General features: G+C 42.3%; 1 protein-coding gene across 3 annotated transcripts in view; it reads left to right on the top strand.

Annotated features, from left to right (window-relative positions):
• LOC311059097 (uncharacterized protein) overlaps nucleotides 1-19,040 on the top strand; it is a 248,307-nt gene extending 229,267 nt beyond the window's left edge. For 2 of the 3 annotated variants that reach the window (XM_084076729.1, XM_084076728.1), the window contains 6 exons: nucleotides 4,174-4,218; nucleotides 6,779-6,922; nucleotides 9,487-9,550; nucleotides 9,668-9,808; nucleotides 18,170-18,247; nucleotides 18,757-19,040. In XM_084076729.1, coding sequence (XP_083932855.1) covers nucleotides 4,174-4,218; nucleotides 6,779-6,922; nucleotides 9,487-9,550; nucleotides 9,668-9,808; nucleotides 18,170-18,247; nucleotides 18,757-18,881 — 597 coding nt within the window. In that variant the 3' untranslated portion in view covers nucleotides 18,882-19,040. Of the gene's footprint in view, nucleotides 1-4,173; nucleotides 4,219-6,778; nucleotides 6,923-9,486; nucleotides 9,551-9,667; nucleotides 9,809-12,656; nucleotides 13,010-18,169; nucleotides 18,248-18,756 lie in introns of those variants that run through there. The other variant, XM_084076730.1, reaches the window with a different exon arrangement.
• Nucleotides 19,041-19,290: the final 250 nt, after the last annotated feature.

Genomic DNA, 19,290 nt, shown 5'->3' with positions numbered 1-19,290 from the left:
ATGCGTTCCCGGTCTCAACGGGTTAAAAACCACATCGTGCCACATTGTCTTGTTGCATTGGCTCCTGTAATCCGGCAGGAAATTGATACAAAGAAGCTCCCAGAGGTAATGAATGCAGTCAGCGAGCGCTGAGCACCAGAGGAACGGAAAGGAGAGCAATGAGGGATGATGATAGCAAAGCGGGGGAAGCATAATACCGTAGACATGTCGTCGTCGTCGGGCAGAAACCTCCCATCTCCATTATTTCTAACTTTTTTGTGTTTTTTTCGTAAAAATGTACGCCCTACTTGATCATACTACAGCGTCACACAAAAGCATCAAAAGCAGCAGATATAGCTTGTAGATCTGCTGCTTTTGCTGTTTTTGAATAGGCTCTATGCACAGCAGCCATATTGGGAATGAATTGGGCCCCTTCCTTACTTCCTTCACAGGTGCTACCAATGATACTAATTAAGGCTCTGTTCCATTTAGTGTGGCATAGTGGTTGTCTAATTTTCAAGGACCCCCATAACTCTGAGAGTGTACAAATGGAACCAAATGGACCCTTACGGGTCCATTTGGTTCCATTTGTACACTCTCAGAGTTACACACCCACCATAAGGGGCCATTTGGGAACCAAAAATGGAGTGTTTCTAGTGAGCCAAAATGCACGATTTCAGCACCCTGACCAGAATAGTACAGAGCCTTCATTAGTATCATTGGTAACACCTGTGAAGGAAGTAAGAAGAGGCCCAATTCATTCCCAATATGGCTGCTGTGCATAGAGCCTGTTTGAATCCTGAGAAGTAACAGTTTTGGACATTACGAGGTTTCCACACGGCATAGACGATGTACCGCACATGTGTCTGATGACATGTTTAGTGACTTATATAGTCGGTGCTCTCACAGTTCTTCTACAGTGGTGAAAAGTCAATACGTACTTTTACTAAGGTACTTGTACTTACATTTTGAATACAGGGGACCTTTACTTGTAACAGAGTATTTCTACAACATTGTGGTGGTGTTGCTACTTTTACTCAACGAGTCTTCATCCACCACTGACAGATCGTCTGCAGTATACTGGAGGTGTAGCTGGCAGTTATGTGAATGGCAACCCTCAGACATTATGCGCTGTCGGAGGGCACATAACATGACATGCACGTAACGCTGCTGTCGGACAGAAACCTTGTATCTCCATAGTTTAAACTTTTGACGGTATTTTCTCCCCCATGTAAAGACTGTCGCGGGGAAAATGTATTGAAAATAGCCGACCTACAAGCTCACGGCGTGTCTCGCATCGCGACGAGTTGTGAACTTAAATTGACGCTGAGGATTTTACAGCGTCGATTTGGGGGTCCCAGAGATGAAGAATTGAATCAAAAAGGGGTCCGTGGCCTAATGCATATTTATTTTTATTTTTATTTTTTTATTTTTTTTACTATTTTTGAAAATTTCTGAAAGTGAAAGTGGTTTAGTGTATCTGTGGGTTTTATGAATATTGAACCAATCAGAAGCATTAAAAAGTATTAACAAGAGCTCGTGAGTAAATAATAACTACGTTAGATCCATTTATAACACAGGTTCTTTTTAACATATTATATCCTGAAAAGTAACCGTTTTGGACATACAAGGTTTCCCGCCCGACAGCGAGGAGAATGTGACGGAGTGATTTATTGCCCCACCCGGAGTCGTGGCCAATAGGAGTCCATGTCACTTATTGACTGACTGAGTGACTGAGTGACTGTGGGACTGAGTCTCCATCGTTCAAACACACATGGGTGACTGAGCTATCTGTTCACTAACACATGTTACATAACACATGACTGTGTGGTGAAGTTACACCATTGCTTGGCCTGTTTGTTGGCCTAACGGCGAACTAGCCAATCGCAGAGCAATCATTCCTCCAGGCTGTGGGATCAAACAAGCTTGTGAGAATAATCTCCATTATTTTATCTACGTGTGCAGTCCAACAAAAACTGTTTCTTATTACATGTTACGCTAAATACTAGAGGCCATGCGGTCGCTCAATCTTAATTAATGTAACATTTACAATAAGTGTAAAAGTGTCATTAGACCCGGGCGGCTGGCGTAGCGGTTTGGGCACCTAGACTGCTAATGCGGGTTTGAGTCCCGCTCCCGACGACCTTTGCTGCGTGTCACTCCCCCATCCATCTCTCTCTCCTCATTTCCTGTGTGCCTTTCCCTTGTGTGGCGCTGACAACAACGCCAGGGGCGTTTGAACGCTGAAGGGGGGAAGAATCTTTCAGAGCCATCTTTCTGAAGAGCAAATCTATTTACTGCGTGGAAGTGAATAGACGTTCAATGTCAGGTCATCCGTGGTTTGCTTTTAGCCGCCTCATAATGACAACACACTCGAGTGCGCTCCTCGTCGCAAAGCTACTTCCAAGGCTTTGTGCGATTCAAACATGTATTACCTGTATAACCCATCAAAACCGGGAAAGCACCTGTGTGATTTACGATTTTAGCTATATTAATATAGCAACATTATAGCGACACAGTTTTTCAGGAAACTCTTAGGATTTAGAACAGTGGTTCTCAAAAATAGCCGATCTACAAGCTCACAGCGCGTCACTTCGTGCCGCGCTGCAAGCTTGTACATCTGCTATTTTTTTACATAAATTGTTTGAAAACAAATTTGAATAATTGTGATTTTTTTTTACACAAATCTTCTCTTCTGGGGTTCCCTGCATGGCACAAAACATTTTCGGATGGGGGTCCGCAGCCAAATACATAACAATTTTGGGGGTCCTTGGCACAAAAAAAGTTTGAGAACCACTGATTTAGAAGGCATTATATATTATGTATTTGTCCTCTCAGTTTTAACCTGTGCCCCCTCTTTTTGTGATGCGTTTTAACTAACCTTACTGTATACCTGTATGAGCTACATGTATATGGGATATCTGAATTCTCCTTTGGGGATAAATAAAGTATCTATCTATTTGTAGAATTGGCCTCAGGTCAGTACTGAAATGTTTCAGTATATTTACTCTATCAAATAAAGGCAGAAAGAGGCAAAAAAATACCTTTTTTTAAAAAGTGGCTTTATAATACTGTGTTCATGAGTTTCCACATACAGTAGGAATCGGTTGCTATGTGGTTGCTACTTGCTACCCTGACACACTTTTAGACCAACCTTGCTCTCAACCCTATGCACCACAACAGTACATAGGGCGTGGCAATAGGCTTTTTGATATTTTGTGGCCGGAGAAGTGTGTGTGCAACACTGTTGTGCAATGAAGTATACATTAGACATTTGGCTGAATACATTGTCAGTGGGTGTTGTAGGTGTATTCAATCTTGGCCAATTTAAAACAGGGAGAGCGTCTGTGTCATTTTAGATGTTTGCGTTAGCTATTAAAAAATATTTTTGAACATGTCAGAAAAATCTTGAAAGTGTGAGAACTAAATGATTTAGAAGACTTTTGCAGAATTGGCCTCAGGTCTTAATGGGATAAAGGAGTAGTTCACCCCAACAATTACTTATTTTCTATCAATTACACACCCCATGAGGCCTTGAATTCATGGACATTTTTCTTGTTTTTGTCGCATTCCTGAGTCAATAATTACCGGCAGAGACTCAAATAGTCTCCTGCTGAGTCTCCTATTGACCAATGACCCGGTCATCAAATTATTGTCTCTTTGGCTATTCAAAAATAGCAGATCTACAAGCTCGTAGCGCGGCACCGAGTGCTGCGGTACGAGCTCGTAGATCTGTGGCTATCTCTTTGGCTATTCAAAAATAGCAGATCTACAAGCTCGTAGTGCGGCACCGAGTGCCGCGCTACGAGCTTGTAGATCTGCTATTTTAGAAAAATCTTGAAAATGGGTGCAAATCTTCATATATATTCATTTTAAAGCAAACATTTTTCACTCAAATCTTGGAACAAAAGCTAAAAAATCTCTATGAATTCAAGGCTTCGTGGTGTTTGTAACTGATAGAAAAGAAGTCATTTTCTGGGTGAAGTATACTGAGCAGTGTGCTTACTGGTAATATCCAACAGTGTCATGGAAAGAAGAGCCACCAGAGCGTAACTTCTCCCAGGAGCAAACCTGTCCTTGTGTGGAAGGAAGGGTCAGAGTCTGTGTCAGTGCCTGTTCCCTGTACTCTCCACACCAGTGCACCTGTACATAATCAAATACCGTGGCACCCATTGTCTTTTCTCTGTTCCTCAGGGTGCTACGGGCAGATCGGGGGACAGAGGATCCAAAGGAGAACGGGTGAGTCCTGTCCATCGGCTCCTATTGTCCTGTTTGATTGATTGATTGATTGAATAATTGTATTAGCCGGAAATTAAATAGCACGTGGTACAGTAAGACATTAAAGGGATAGTTCACCCCCGAAATTAGTTTTTTTTCTATCAATTAGTCATCCCATGGAGACTTGAATTCATTGTTTTTTTGTTGTTTTTTGTCGCATTCCTAAGCCAATAATTTGATGACCGGCAGCGGTTCCGGTAGGAGACACAAAGAGTCTCCTTTGTGTCTCCTACCGGAACCGCTGCCTACCGGTCCGCTGGTCATCAAATTATTGGCTTAGGAATGCGACAGCCAGGAACAGAAAAATATCCATGAATTCAAGTCAAGTCAAGGGGTGAGTAATCGATAGAAAACAAGATATTTAAAAAAAATATTATACCAGGTTGCTTATTTCTCTCACTGAACATGACAATGTTTTTAGATCCCATATGGTTGCTTATTTCTCTCACTAAACATGGCGACGTTGAAAGGCCAAATGAGGAACAGCGCCACGGGACATAGAGATACATACAGTGGCCGAACACAGTATTGCGGGTCGTCTTTAGATCCCATATTCTGAGAGGACATTGAGCCCTCATTGGCTAAAGGACCAGCCAATGAGGAAAAAGTCACGCAAAAGTCAGGACTAGCGAGTGTTAGATATAGACCAGGTTTGCAAGCAACCTGGTAAAAAAAGTATTGTTTTTGGGTGAACTATCCCTTTAAAGCTAAAAGAATAACACAAAAAAAGTCCTGGAGACTTGTCAGCAATAAAAAATGTTTTGTTTCATCTAATTCACATTGAGCTCATTATGGGTGAAACAGAACATGGGTTACATACGTAACCTAAAGATCTCTCTGTTCACGATCGTTTCCATGAATGAGCAATTTAAAGTTTTCTCCTCCTTTCAGTATTAAAGTGGGACTAATGCCTGCAGCACAGCACATAAAGATCAAAAGTGTTTAACGCTCAATGCAATTCCCTGTTTTGTATTTAAAAGTCTCAGTTAAAGAGCTCTGCCACACCTTTTACGGTAATCTATTCCAAAAGCTGGTGGTAATGCAGGACGGAAAGTAAGACTCATGGCTTTACAATAGCCTGCAGTCCCTCAGGAGAGGTGACTGAGTGGACACACGGAGAGTAATTGGTGATTGTGCGCGGCATGTTTAACCCCTTAAGACCGGGAACGCATCATTTTTAAGGTTTCTTTGGGCTATTCAAAAATAGCAGATCTACAAGCTCGTAGAGCTTGCGGATCTGCTATTTTAGAAAAATCGTGAACATGTGTGCAAATCTTTTGAATTTATATATATTTTTAACGAGAACATTTTTAACTAAAATCTTTGATTCTGGGGGGTCCCTGGAACAACATATTTTGAGATGTGGGAAGCTCGTAGCGCGGCACTCGGTGCCGCGCTACGAGCTTGTAGATCTGCTATTTTTGAATAGCCAAAGAGATCTTAAAATGACAGGGATGCGTTCCCGGTCTTAATGGATTAATGGGACCTCGTTGGTGGAGGTCCAGCCTAAATAGAGTAATGTCAGTGCTGCCCTCGCGCGCCTTCATTAGACCCCCTAACACCTTGTTTGTGCAGGAAATGTGTATAGATCTCTCCTGGAACTAAATGTGAATAAACAAGCATGGCCAGTGTTTGTTTAAAGGTGGCCTAAGTGATATTCTTTGGTTAAAACAAAACGTTTTTAGTTAAAGCTCATTCTGATTGCTCACATGGAGTCTCCCCGTCTCTCCAGCTCTTTAATAAACAGAACATGCATTTTCAGGTGGGCCGCCAATTTCAGCCAATCAGGAGAATGTTATAGTGTTCCACTCCCAATGTTGTCTGCTCATTTCTTTGTGTCATCACTTCCAATTTCACTTGTTTATCCTGTATACTGTAGGAGTTCTCTCTCCTGATTGGATAAAATTGGCATCCCGACCTTAAAAAAATGCATTTTCTGTTTACTGAAGTGCAGCAGAGACGGGGAGAGCCCTGTTTACTAAACAAATGCTTTAAAGCAATGCTTACTATCAGAATATAGAGCTATTTAAACCATTTAGACCAACACCTATAACAACTATATACGTCGTTATACCTTTCAAGCCGGGAACACCTCTGTGTCACATTAGCTGTTGCTATATATCGTTGCTGTCGGGCAGAAACCTCTTATCTCCATATTTCTTATGATTATGATGTCTTATTTTTTCGTAAATTAACGCCCTACTTGATCGCACTACAGCGTCACCCAAAAGCATAACAAATATCAGATCTACAAGCTCGAAAGCGACGCGTTTTTGAGCTTGTAGATCTGCTACTTTTGCTTATTTTTGAATTTGAATCCTATAAAGTAACCGTTTTATTTTCAGAAAACGTAGGTCTGGGATTTAGAGGCCGTTTTTAGAATCGGGGGCCTCGGGGTCTAAAAACGGGCTAACGCTCGTTTTGTTTTAACAAAAAACAATATCACGTACTGCGCCTTTAAATCCATTGAAACACCATATGGAGCTTATGTGTGTGTGTCTGGCTCTGCCCCGCGTTGCAGGGTGACCCTGGCATTCCTGGAGGGAGAGGCGTTCAGGGCGAGAGAGGACGGTCAGGGGAGGACGGACCTCTTGGACCGATGGGACCCCAAGGCCCGAGAGGAGATCCTGGCCCCCCCGGTTCCTTGGAGACCGCGAGCCTCTTGGTATGTAGGTTATAAAAGTGTAATCGGGGCAGTAAATAAAGTATTCTCCCCGATGATTATAATCAGCACATCAGCCAAAGACCAGAAGGTTTGGCCTTAACCCATTAAAACCGGGAACGGCATCTGTGTCATTTTTTTTATTTCTTTGGGCTATTCAAAAATAGCAGATATACAAGCTCGTAGCGCGGCACCGAGTGCCGCGCTACGAGCTTGTAGATCTGCTATTTTTGAAAAATCGTGAACATTTGTGAAAATCTTCGAATACATATATTTTTTGAAACAACATTTTTAACTCAAATCTTTGCTTCTGAGGGTCCCTGGAACTAAATATTTTGAGACGGGGGTCTGTGGCCAAATACATATAATTTCTAGGGTCCTTGACCCTAGAAATTATATTGAGATATTGTAGCAACATAGGGTTTTTTCAGAAAACTGTTAGGATTTAGAAGACATTTTGTAGAATTGGCCTCTGGTCTAAATGGGTTAAATAACACTACTGCAGTGCTGTAGCGCACTGGTTCTCAATGTCGGTGGATATTTGTGCACTCAGAGAGTGTACAAATATATGGGTCTGTGTATTAACACTCTCTGAGTTACAGACCCGTAAGGATCCATTTGGACCGTTGAGGACCAGTGCTGTATCGCTTTTTTTCACTCTAACACCAGGGAGGGTGGGGTCACAGATTTCTGTATGTGAGGTTTTCGCAAGTGAGGATTTGCTACAGTCCGATCAGCTGAGCGTAACAGAAGGTCAGGGAGGAGACGAGAGGAAGAGGAAAATAGACAGAAATACAGACAGACAGAAAGCTCCGCGGAGCATCATAAAACCTCCCTATGTCAAAGTTTTTACACATAACTTGTGTATAACGTTTTTAAAGCTAGATAGATAAAAGGACCGATTTTGAATGCTAAGTTTAGCACCCAAAATCGCTGTACTAGTGGGTGCCAGTGTGTTACACAGCGAGCGGTGGCCTAGAGAAGGATATGATAGGATATAGACTTTATTGTCCCTGGGGGGACATTTGTCATGGACACATACGACAACTGCTGTTGAAATTACAAAGGCAGCAATATGCATTACAACACAGACTTCCAACACGTTGCCCGCGGAACCGCTTATAATGTATGAGGGAGCCCCCGTCGCATTAGAAGCTTTTTTTAAATGTACAGTATATATATATAGAATTCAATTTCATGAAAAAAGGAATTGAAAAAAAAAAACACAGCCCCCTCATTCATTGGACAACGTTGGTCACCAGAACCAGGGACTTGTGTTTTCAATGAGTCTAACATGGTTAAAATGGAGTTTGACGTTCAATGGACTTACATACCGTAGGTAGGTAAATTGACAACTTAAAAAAAACGTTTGGGGTGCACACAAAAGCCTGAATAGACCAGAACAGTGTTTTAAAGTGAAATGCCCCTGTAAAGCGGTTCAACTTGCACAGGGGGAGGGAGTCTGTAGTGCATTGGTTCTCAAAGTGGGGTCCTTGAGGGAGTTCCAGGGGGTCCCCAGCTAAATAATAGATAGTTAGGAACCAAAAGGACCCTTATGGGTCTGTAACTCAGAGAATGTACGAATGGAACCAAATGGACCTGTTAGGGTCCATTTTGTTCATTTGTTCACTCTCAGAGTTAAATCAACATTGATTTTACAATATAAATTGGGGTCCCAGAGATAGAAATGCCATTAAATGGGGGCTCGTAGCCTAATTGAGAATCACTATTAGAGCCGTAAAATTTCTTATGGGTGTCCCTAGCCTATCTTTTCAAACGGGGGTCCGTGGGCTACTAAGCGTCAATTTGGGGGTCCTTGACATGAAAAATTTTGAAAAGCACTGTTGTAGTGTAGTGTCTGCCTAAGGGTAAGAAGCTGATAGGACTAAGATATTGTTCGGGTGTACCAATATTATAAGATGTTCACACCGGTTCCATGGCAGAGAATTTACAGATATGGCCTTATAGCTATCCCTGCAAATGGACACGGACGGTGGGTGTTGATGCAGTGTGTCCACAAAAACAAAAAGAAACGCTCATTGCTGCAAGACTGGCATGAGGATGGGGATATTTTTATGCAATTCCAATGCCTTGAACAACGATGCATTCCTAGTTCCTACATCCATTTCGCTTTTATTTAGCCCTTTAGCTAGGATAGTGGCAGGCATATATATCACAAAGCAATCGTGGGATTGTACTGAGCAGTCAGAAAGCAAGTATAAAATATAAAAGTACGAAAGAGTTTTCAACGGCAATTTCCATTTCTGTTGCCAATGTTTTGAACAAACGCAAAGCTTCAGTTTTGTAGAAGCAATCTGTGGACTGAGGTAGTTGGCAGGTAGCGAAGGTATTTATTATGCCGTGATATCTTTATCACCGGTGCTGCTGTTTCACCATGAATAAAACATGAAGTACTGCTGTCTCTTAATTGTATTTTCTTAATCTGTTAAATACGTTTTGGTGAAGTTTCTATCCCTCTCCCTTCTCCTACACACGCGCACACGCACGCACACGCACACGCACACACACACACACACACACACACACACACACACACACACACACAGGAGTCCAGCTCCATGGAGGAAATTAAAACGTTCATCAGGAATGAAGTGCTGAAGGTGTTTGAAGGTACGAACGTTCGCTCTGGAAAGTTATTTCCAAAAATTATCATTGATTATGCCCTTTTTCTACCTCCATGCATGGGGATATTCCAACTTGTGAATAATACATGTTTTGCCTCCACAGAGAAACTCTCCGCGCTGCAGAAGACACCGGCGGCCATTTTAAAGTCACAAGTTCAACCCGGGCCTCCAGGACCCCCTGGCAGAGACGGTTTGCCGGGCCCTCCGGGAGAGCCTGGACCCCCTGGCCCCCCTGGCCCCCAAGGTACTGTAGGAGCCACGAGCCGCTCATCTAAAGTGCTGGGGAACTACGCTCTACTGTACCTCGCGGCCATAACCTCAACCGCTAAAATGTTGAGACAGTAAAATAACACACTTACACTTTACACTTAACACCGCTAAGGGGAAAGCCTCCGAATGTAAATCAGTGATTCTCAAACTTTTCAAGGACCCCCCCCCCCCAAATTGATACATATTTGGCCGTGGACCCCCCGTTTAGAATGTTCTGCCAGGGACCCCCCCATAAGAGAATATTAGTGTTGTTAAATGTTTTCAAAAACATTCCAAATTTGTACATTATTTTTTTCAAGATTTTTTTTTAAATGTCTTGAAAACGGCCATTTATAAGCTCTCAGCGTGTCGCATCGCGACTGCCATTTTTTAATAGACGAAGTATAAAATAGGGCTCAAGTGGTTAAACAGATTTTGATGGCTATATTCAGTCATTTTCCTGGGGACCCCCTTGGAACCACCCTGAAGCATCCATAGGGGTCCCCCGGACGCGACATACTAAAGCCTATACAACTTGTGCTATAACCACGCCCCCCTTCTGTGGCCAACGCGGAAGTGCCTCTGCCTACAACAGCTGCGGGCTATTTTTTTAGCCCGTATAGTTTTGGACCTCGACGGAGGCGCGCCGTCTCAAGTGAATTGAGCCACGTGAGGCACCACCGAGCGAGCTAAAGCGAGCGAGTTGCCGTGCCGAACGTTGCGAAGTTCGCTTGGGCCGACTCAGCGCCTTTCGAGTTGTGTACCGATAGGGACAGAATAGTAAATCATGTTTTGGTGAGAGCGTTTGCCTCAACTGCCTTGGCTACTGGCCAATCACAGCGCGTCCTTGCACAAGCGTATTGGCCAATCAGAGCGCGTCCTTGCACAAGTGGTATAGGCTTTGGGATGACGCCCCCCCCGGACCCCACTTTGAGAACCATTGATGTAAATGAAGAGACTGAAAGCGACACACGTGTGTGTATGTGTACAAACCATGCCATGCATGGTGTGCGCTTTCACTGGTGCTTTAGATGTAGGCCTGCTCAAGGTTAATTGTGTCTCAATCGGTCCAGCTGTGTCACACTCTGCCACACACACACAACCTTCCTGTGTCTTATACCTCTGTAGAGTAGGCATTTGACTATTAACCGGTTTTACTATTAATCGCGATTAAAAACGTTTAATTAGCCGTAGAGGCTCAGTGTAATCATGGAGAAAGAAAGAAAGAAACATTTTACACATAAGTTGTGTATAACAGTTTAAGCAGAGATAAAAGGGCACATTTTGAAAGGCTAAAGCCCTATTCGCATTGGGATAAGTATTATGTGGGGACAGGGACCTCTAATTTATAAATTACCCCTGACACCTGTGTTTCATGTGGCGCATTGGCACGGGATAGATAAGCAAAGTCTGTATTTTACTTGAATTTACTGACATTTTCGATTATCCTCCAAAGGGAACCAAATGTCCAAAAGAAAGGTAGAACTGAAACTATTATTTTGTAATAACAGAGCCTTGCAGACAGAGGCCCTGCAGCCTGCATGGATGTTTAAACATGTAGATATACTTTTTGTTTATTTTTACTTATGATTTTGTACGAATTATTTGACTACTGCATTATTTGACTACTTTATTATTTCACTACTGTATTATTATTATTATTTGTGTTTTGAAACGCAGCAACTTGTTTAAAAAAAGCCAACAAAGACATTTTGTGGGGAAAATAATAAAAACTCTAATTTAGACATGCTCATGTGATTTCATCCCTATTGTTGTGGAAGAACTTACTACGCATAATGATCATTATTGTCTCCGCCAGGCCAAAGGCCGCGGCCGAGACTGTTTTGCACCCTGTCCGTCCGTGTGTGTGTGTGTGTGTGTGTGTGTGTGTGTGTGTGTGTGTGTGTGTGTGTGTGTGTGTGTGTGTGTGTGTGTGTGTGTGTGTGTGTGTGTGTGTGTGTGTGTCCGTGTGTATGTCCGTGTGTGTCCGTGTCCGAAACACATATTTTTATATTACTCCTACAGATTTTGTCCAAACATCACGCAAATCGGTACACATTTTCTCTATAGGCATGTGATCAAGATGGATCTGTCCGATTTTTCATATTCCATCCTGATTCCATCCTGATTGGCTTCCAAAGTGGTCCGTTTTGAACAAGCTTGATCAAGCTTGCGATTTATTGTGAAACACGCACATTCCCACTAGGCCGAGGAGGAAATGCCACCCTTTGACCATTGGCCTATTATAGCACCACCAGCCGGCCGATTTTTGCTAAACACACTTTTTGATATTATTTTGTCCAGACATCACGCAAATCTGTACACATTATTTCTACAGTCATGTGATCAAGACGGATCTGTCCGACTTTTCATATTCCATCCTGATTGGCTAAGATTGTCATCTAAAGTTTGCAGGAGTGGTCCGCTTTGAACAAAATGCCTCGAATCATGAACGTGGCGATTCCACTCACCTCTATAACGCCTGAATTCCGAACATTACTGGCCCACGATAACCTACCTGGCCTGGCGGAGACCTGTGCCCCTCCAAGGCGCACTTTTTCTAGTTTATTTTTCTATAACCGTGCCATCAAAATCCATAATCGTCCCATCCCCCTATACTGTAGAGTAGCAAAGGGCTGCAGTTTGAAACAGAAAAGATTAACTGTGCGCTGAGAAAAGCTGGTAGCCACGCTCCCAGAAAAGATATTTCCACAGTGTGTGTTCAGACTAGAGACTCACAAAAGCACAGCAGAGATTACCTGTGATGATGAAGACTGGGAGGGCACAAATGTGGACTGACACTGTGTTTGTAGGGATTCATGGGGTCTTTCTCTCTTGCTTAGACCCATATATCAAAGCAGACTGAGGGGCGGGAAGGAGAGGAAAGGCCAGCGGTGTGGCGCAGACACAGCGGCTCTCTGGGAAATATGAAGACAGACGAAGAATTGGCCCGAGAATAAGAAAAAGCGATATCGCTGTGGACAGAAAAAAGAGGTCCCAGTATTGATACTTGGCTCCACGAAAAAGGGAAAACCTCTGAAAACAGAAAGGAGCACAGGCAGGAAAGGAGGGTGGACATTTTTTATCAAACTGATAGGACTTGACTGCCCACACCGCCCCAACAACATCAATATCAGTTTGCTGGTCAGGCTTCATAGGACATCTCAAACCTGTTTAGTAAACAAAAAAGAAAAAACTAAAAATGAATCCAACACTCTTCTCGAGCTTAAAAAAGCTTTATTGTCAAACTAGTTCATAATTGAACAGGTTTAAAAATGCCAACATGTTTCGACCCTTCGTCGTTGAAAGCCACTTTTGGGCTGAAACATGACGGCATTGGTTAACCTGTTCAATTATGGATTCATTTTTGTTTTTGTTTGGATGTTTTCCCCCCTTTTTGAGCCAAAGAGCACCTTCTAATAACGTTTAACAAGTCTTGCCCTAGCCTTCCTTTGCTCTACTTTTTTTCCTGTTTAGAATTACATTGTGCCTTTTAGCAACGCTGTGGAGTCTTAAACTTTCGGAGAGACAGGAATGTAAGCGTGTGCTGGTGCTGAACTAAGTACCAGCGCCATGGCTTTCTTGTCTTCTTTGTGCATTTGAATCTACCTCACATGACCATTTAGTCTTAGACAATTAGTCTTACTTAAGATGAAGGCATGAAGCGCTGCTTTCAACTGTCCACAGTGCCGCAAATGAACGCCAACACGAATAGAAGTATCTCTGCTGTGTCAATACCAGTCGCACTACACACTTAGTTTTTGCTTGTTGTGTTTTGGTATTTATGCTCCAAATTAATTGTTTTATATGTGATTCTTAACTCAGCTTTTGCTAAACAAATATTTATTGAGAAATAAAGAGGAAAGTTATTTCCCTTGATAAATCAAAAAAACGAAATCCAACAACTTTTTAATTTTTGCTTTGTTGACTCATGCCTCCGCTCAGCTGGGGAGAGAGTTTGGGGGTAATATTTCCTCATTATTTCTCGTCCTCCTCCGCTGGAGACGATGCTCCTCTGGAATATCCAATTTGACATCTTCTCCAATGTGCCAAAATGAATAGTTTATGGAGAAAAATAACCCCTGTGTTCCATCCGCCGTCTTATTTTCATGGTCTGATTTCACTTGGGTTATGTTCTTAAGCCGTTGTCAGGATGTATCCATAAGCAAGCGGGGAGCTTGGAGAATATCAGTGTTATGATGTTTGTTTCTTTGTTTTTTTCTTGCGTGTTTTGTGCCAATTTAATCTATCTATTCACTATTTTCTTTGAACTAATTCTTCATTAGTCTTATTAGTCCTTGTGTTTAAGTGTATATTTAAATTAAATTGATCTTTGTTTTGCTTTGTTTAGAGTCATACTGTGTAACCTTTTCAATTAAACAAAAGTTATTTTTGATATAATCTTTCACGAGTATATTTTTCACAATAACCATTCCACATAAATGTGTTTTTGACAATTTCTCTAAACACTAGAAACACAATTCTTATTCGCGAGTGTCGGGGGCACTAAAATGACGTAGGTACCGGAAATGTATTATTTACAGTTAATAAATACAATTTCCGACTACGTGTTTTTCTAAATATCCTCGTGGCACCATGACCCTGCAGCATTCCTTTTTCAGCGTTCCTTCCGGTTAGACAAACGCTGTAATGGCAATGGAGCTACAAGGGGTGTCGCTAAAACAGAAAAGGAATGTTACACAATATGACTTGAACACGTTTTATTTCGTTTTTAGTTTTCTATACAAGGTTATTGTGTGTTTTTGCATAATATCAAAGTGTTTTTTGCTGGTTGTATGACGTGACATTATACAACAACTGTAATTATGATGTTGGACTGTGAACTGCGTGTTTTTTCAGAAATGCTGTGCAGTGTGCTGCTGTATAGTGTTGTAAATATCCCACAATTATTGTCCCTCCATGTAGCAGCTGTTCAAAGTAAAGCTTGATTTGTTAGGCCGTGCGTGAAGGGAGATTCTTTTGACTATTTGTTGTGAACGCCATTTAGAGTGTGCAACAGGTGGTTCGTGGCAATGCAATCAATCAGTCCCCCCCCCCCCCCCCCCCCAAGAAAAAAACATCCTGTTGCAAGGCTATTTTTCATCCTTGTACTGTATGTTATGCATTAACCCATTAAGTCCGGGAACGCATCTGTGTAACCACTTTGACCATTATTTCATACTTTGGCTATTCAAAAATAGCAGATATACAAGCTCATAGCACGGAGTGCCACGCTATGAGCTTGTAGATCGTTGAAAAATCATGAAAATGTGTGCAAATCTTTGAGTTTTTTAAAGCAAAAACATTTTTAACTCAAATCTTTTCTTCTGGGGGGTCCCTGGAACAACATTTTGGGTGGTCCTTGACATGAAAAAAGTTTGAGAACCACTGATATTATAGCAACATAAAAAATAAAAATAAATGTTAGGATTTAGAAGACATTTGTAGAATCCATTGGAGCAAAGATTTGAGTTAAAAACGTTCGCTTTAAAAAACAAATATATTCAAAGATTTGCGCATATTTTCACAATAGAAAAAAAATGCAGATCTACAAGCTCGTAGCGCGGCACTCAGTGTAGATCTGCTATTTTTTAATAGAAAATTACACAGATGCGTTGCCGGTCCTAATGGGTTAACGCCCCACCAGTGTGTTCTACAATCCATTTTCAACGAGTAAAGACACACTATGGCATTTTCGATTTATCAGCGAGTGCGCCGATTCAGAGTGGCAGGAAAAGCGTCCTCTTGCCTTGTGTGCTATTCAGTATGTTTTTTCGCTTAAGGTACGGCGCTCTTTCCTCCACGGAACGCCACCTTCCTGAATGAAAGCCCGGGGGCTCCGTGAGTGTTGAAAGAAGAAGTCTCATTATTGCGGCAATGCGTGGATAGCCTCTCTCTCTCTCTCTCTCTCTCTCTCTCTCTCTCTCTCTTTGAGAAACCCGTTTTTCGGAGCATCCATAAGCCCCTTTTTCTCTGAGATTTCCCAATGACTTGTAAGCATTGGAGCATTTCCCCTTTGGGTCTAGCAGTCAATGTTTCCGACACACTCCGTGCAACCACCACGTCGTCCTGTGACTCCATTACTTGAAAATGCCTCATGGGGGGAAATCCCGTTCATATCCCCAGCACATTCTGATGGTATGCTGCTGTTTTGTGCCGCGAACAATTATCAGCTTTTATTTTTGTATGAGCTTGCATGGAGTGATGAAGAGTCCTTTGAATAGTACTGTGCTCGTGTGCATATGAGCCAAATATGTGAGACACTTAACGGCCTGTGTTTAGGACTCCTGCATATTATTACGCTTTGAATTTCAGCTCGTTAGCCTTTTTTGACATGATCAGCATGTGAATGCGGCATTCAACCGTCGTCTTTGGGAAAATACAAAACGTGATCTAAATATCACTTTATGTCAGCGAATCTAATGTTCTTCATGTGATCCAAAGGAGGCTGTGTGTATTGTAATGTTGGTAAGGGATTGGTATTTAGGTCACTGGACTATTTGATTGATTTGTGTTGTTCTCCTTAGAATAGGCTCTATTCACAGCAGCCATATTGTGAAGACATTCACAGGTGTTACCAATGATACTAATGAAGGCTCTGTTCCATTCTGGTCAGACGGAGTCAGGGTGCTGAAATTGTGCATGTTGGCCCACTGGAAACACTCTCTTACACCAGTGGGTCTACAGTTGGGGTCCAGGGACCCTCATGGGCTTCCAAATGGCCCCTTACAGGTGTGTAACTCTGAGAGTGTACAATGGAACCAAATGGTTACGGGTCCATTTGGTTCCATTTGTACACTCTCAGAGTTATGGGGGTCGTGGAAACCACTGTGCTACACTAAATGGAACAGAGCCTTCGTTAGTATCATTGGTAACACCTGTGAAGGAAGTGATAATATGGCTGCTGTGCATAGAGCCACGCCTTTTTGAGCTTCCCAAGCAACATCCTTCTATACGTACGCTCAGGAACAGTCCGACCGATCGACTTCCAACTCGCCACTCGCCGCCCCGAGGGAGTGATGCGCTGAGTGGAAAGTCGGCCGGCTTGGCAGTTCTCCAAATTATATTGATAAATCCACAAATATCCATGTAATATAATGGTTGGATCGGCGGTTGGGACCTTCATATATGGGCAGAAAAGGGACACAGACAGCAGTGGTGTAAAGTAAATAAGTACATTTACTCAAGTACTGCACTGAAATACAATTTTGCGGTATTTTTTACTTTACTGGAGTATTTTAAATTTTCACTACTTCCACTACATCTCAAAGACAAATATTGTACTTTTACTCCACTAATTATTTGAAAACTTTGGTTACTAGTTACTTTGTAGATTTTGATTATTATTACAAAACATACAGTAACCTCTTCAGCCCTATATACATTTCGCCAATTTAAAAATAGCCTGTGAGCTTGTAGATCTGCTATTTTAAAAAGATTTGTATACATTTTATACATTTGAAAACTTGTGAATTGGAACATTCTGCACAATGAGTACTTTTATACTTTAAGTATATTTCGATACCAATACTTTTGTACTTTTACTTAAGTCAATTTTGATTACCAGACCTTTACTTGCAACAGATTGTTTCTACATTGCAGTACTGATACTTTTACTCAAGTCAAAAAAATGTAGTACTTTTTCCACCACAGACAGACAGATGGATACAAGAGGTTACAACAGGTAATTCATTACTGGACGGGGCATGCGTTCCCAACGGGCAGAGGCCTCGTAGTATATAAACAGATATTGCTTTCGGCAGGAATCAGTCTTTGATTAAGCCAATCCCAGATCGTTCTCGGTCTCCACGGTGACCCCTGTGTGTCCGACCTTGTGATTGTAAAAAGCCTCTTTTCTCAGTCTGAGCATCTTCAAAGCTGTTTTCCTTGCTGTTTCCCTATAGTATAGTTGACAGAACGGCCACATGCACCCACCCCGCCCCCACCATGCCTCTCACACTGCCAAACACAAAACACACAGGATGGATAGTTAAAGGGTATTGTTTTGACAGGATGTCAGTGAGCTTTGTATTATTCACAAGCCTGAGTCTCGAACCGGGAGTTCAGAGAAGAGCCTGTTTTCCTATGTATCGTGTACACACAAACGCAAAGTTTATGCCGGAGATTGTGGCTGTTGTTATGTTGATTGTTGCTCGGAGGAAATAATCCATATCCACCCAGGCAGATGTTCGCTACAGTTGTTTTGGCACTTTGTCTGTCTGATTACATTCTAACAGCATCTGCATTTTTGCACTAATCCTACTTATTACCGCAAACGACCCAACGCAAACATTCTGCATTCTTTGATGTTGTTCTGGGAGTCCAATCGGAGCGTTGGTGTGTCTGTCCCCTTTAGGTTACAGAGGTATGAAGGGGGAAAGAGGTCAGCTCGGGTACGGAGAACCAGGAGATCCAGGACCACCAGGACCCTCAGGTAAGACTTCTGCCTATTATCACATCTTTACCCAGTAAACTCCTCTGTTTTGATTTGACTCTGGGTTATTGGACCCACTAAGGTCCAATAATAATAATGGATGGACCTGATGTCTGTACAGGTGTCGATTTAACCTTAAGTCTGTAAAAATGGACCCTCTTGAGTTATTTTACTGTGTAGCTTATTTAGGCTGAAGTATGGGGTGAAATGAAGGTCAGTCCTACTTCTCAAGTCAGATACTGGATATACTGTATGACAGATACGTGAGGTATAACAATAGCACTGAAATGTGCGCGCGTGTGTGTGTGTGTGTGTGTGTGTGTGTGTGTGTGTGCGCGCACGTTCGCGTGCGTGTGTGTGTGTGTGTGTGTGTGTGTGCGCGTGCGCACAAGCATGTATACGTATCTGCGAGGTCTAAAGGGTAATTGAAACACTCCTGTGAATTCATGGACGAACTGGAAATGCACCGCGAGTATTAATAGCAAACATTCCACTCTTATCTATCAAAGGATCACCCGGAATCAATATCCAAGGCCCGACCGGCACCACAGGGCCACAGGGGACCCCCGGGCGCTGTGACCCCAGTGACTGTCGTCCTACGCCGTCCTACATACAAGGCCGCAGGATGGGATAGGGCCGTACCACGGTGACATGTCTGGCAGCGTCCACAGATATGGCTTCTTGTGGGGACAGAGTCACAAAATGGCCGCTTCGTGTTCATCTTTACCGTAGCAGCTGGATGCAGTTGGTGTTTGTTTTCTTTGGTGGCTAATGGGTTTGTTTTAAATCGCCGCTGTCGGACAGAAACCTTGTATCTTCATATTTCAACTTTTTATGTATATATAGTTTTCCCCCCCCCGTAAATTAATGCCTTATACTTTGCTGTACGAGAGTATTGCGCAAAAGCAGCAAAACCAGCTGACAATTTGGCTATTTTAGCTATTTTGAAAATGTTTTGAAGTTAAAGTGATAAAGTGACCAATGACAAGTATTAACTAGCGTTTGTGTCTAAATAACAATGATATTGGATCCATTGGAACACA

Source organism: Gymnoscopelus microlampas, assembly GCF_963454915.1.
Source record: "Gymnoscopelus microlampas genome assembly, chromosome: 13".
Lineage (NCBI taxonomy): Eukaryota > Metazoa > Chordata > Actinopteri > Myctophiformes > Myctophidae > Gymnoscopelus > Gymnoscopelus microlampas.
Note: the sequence above shows the minus strand (reverse complement) of the source record. Positions and strands in the feature narration are given on the sequence as shown.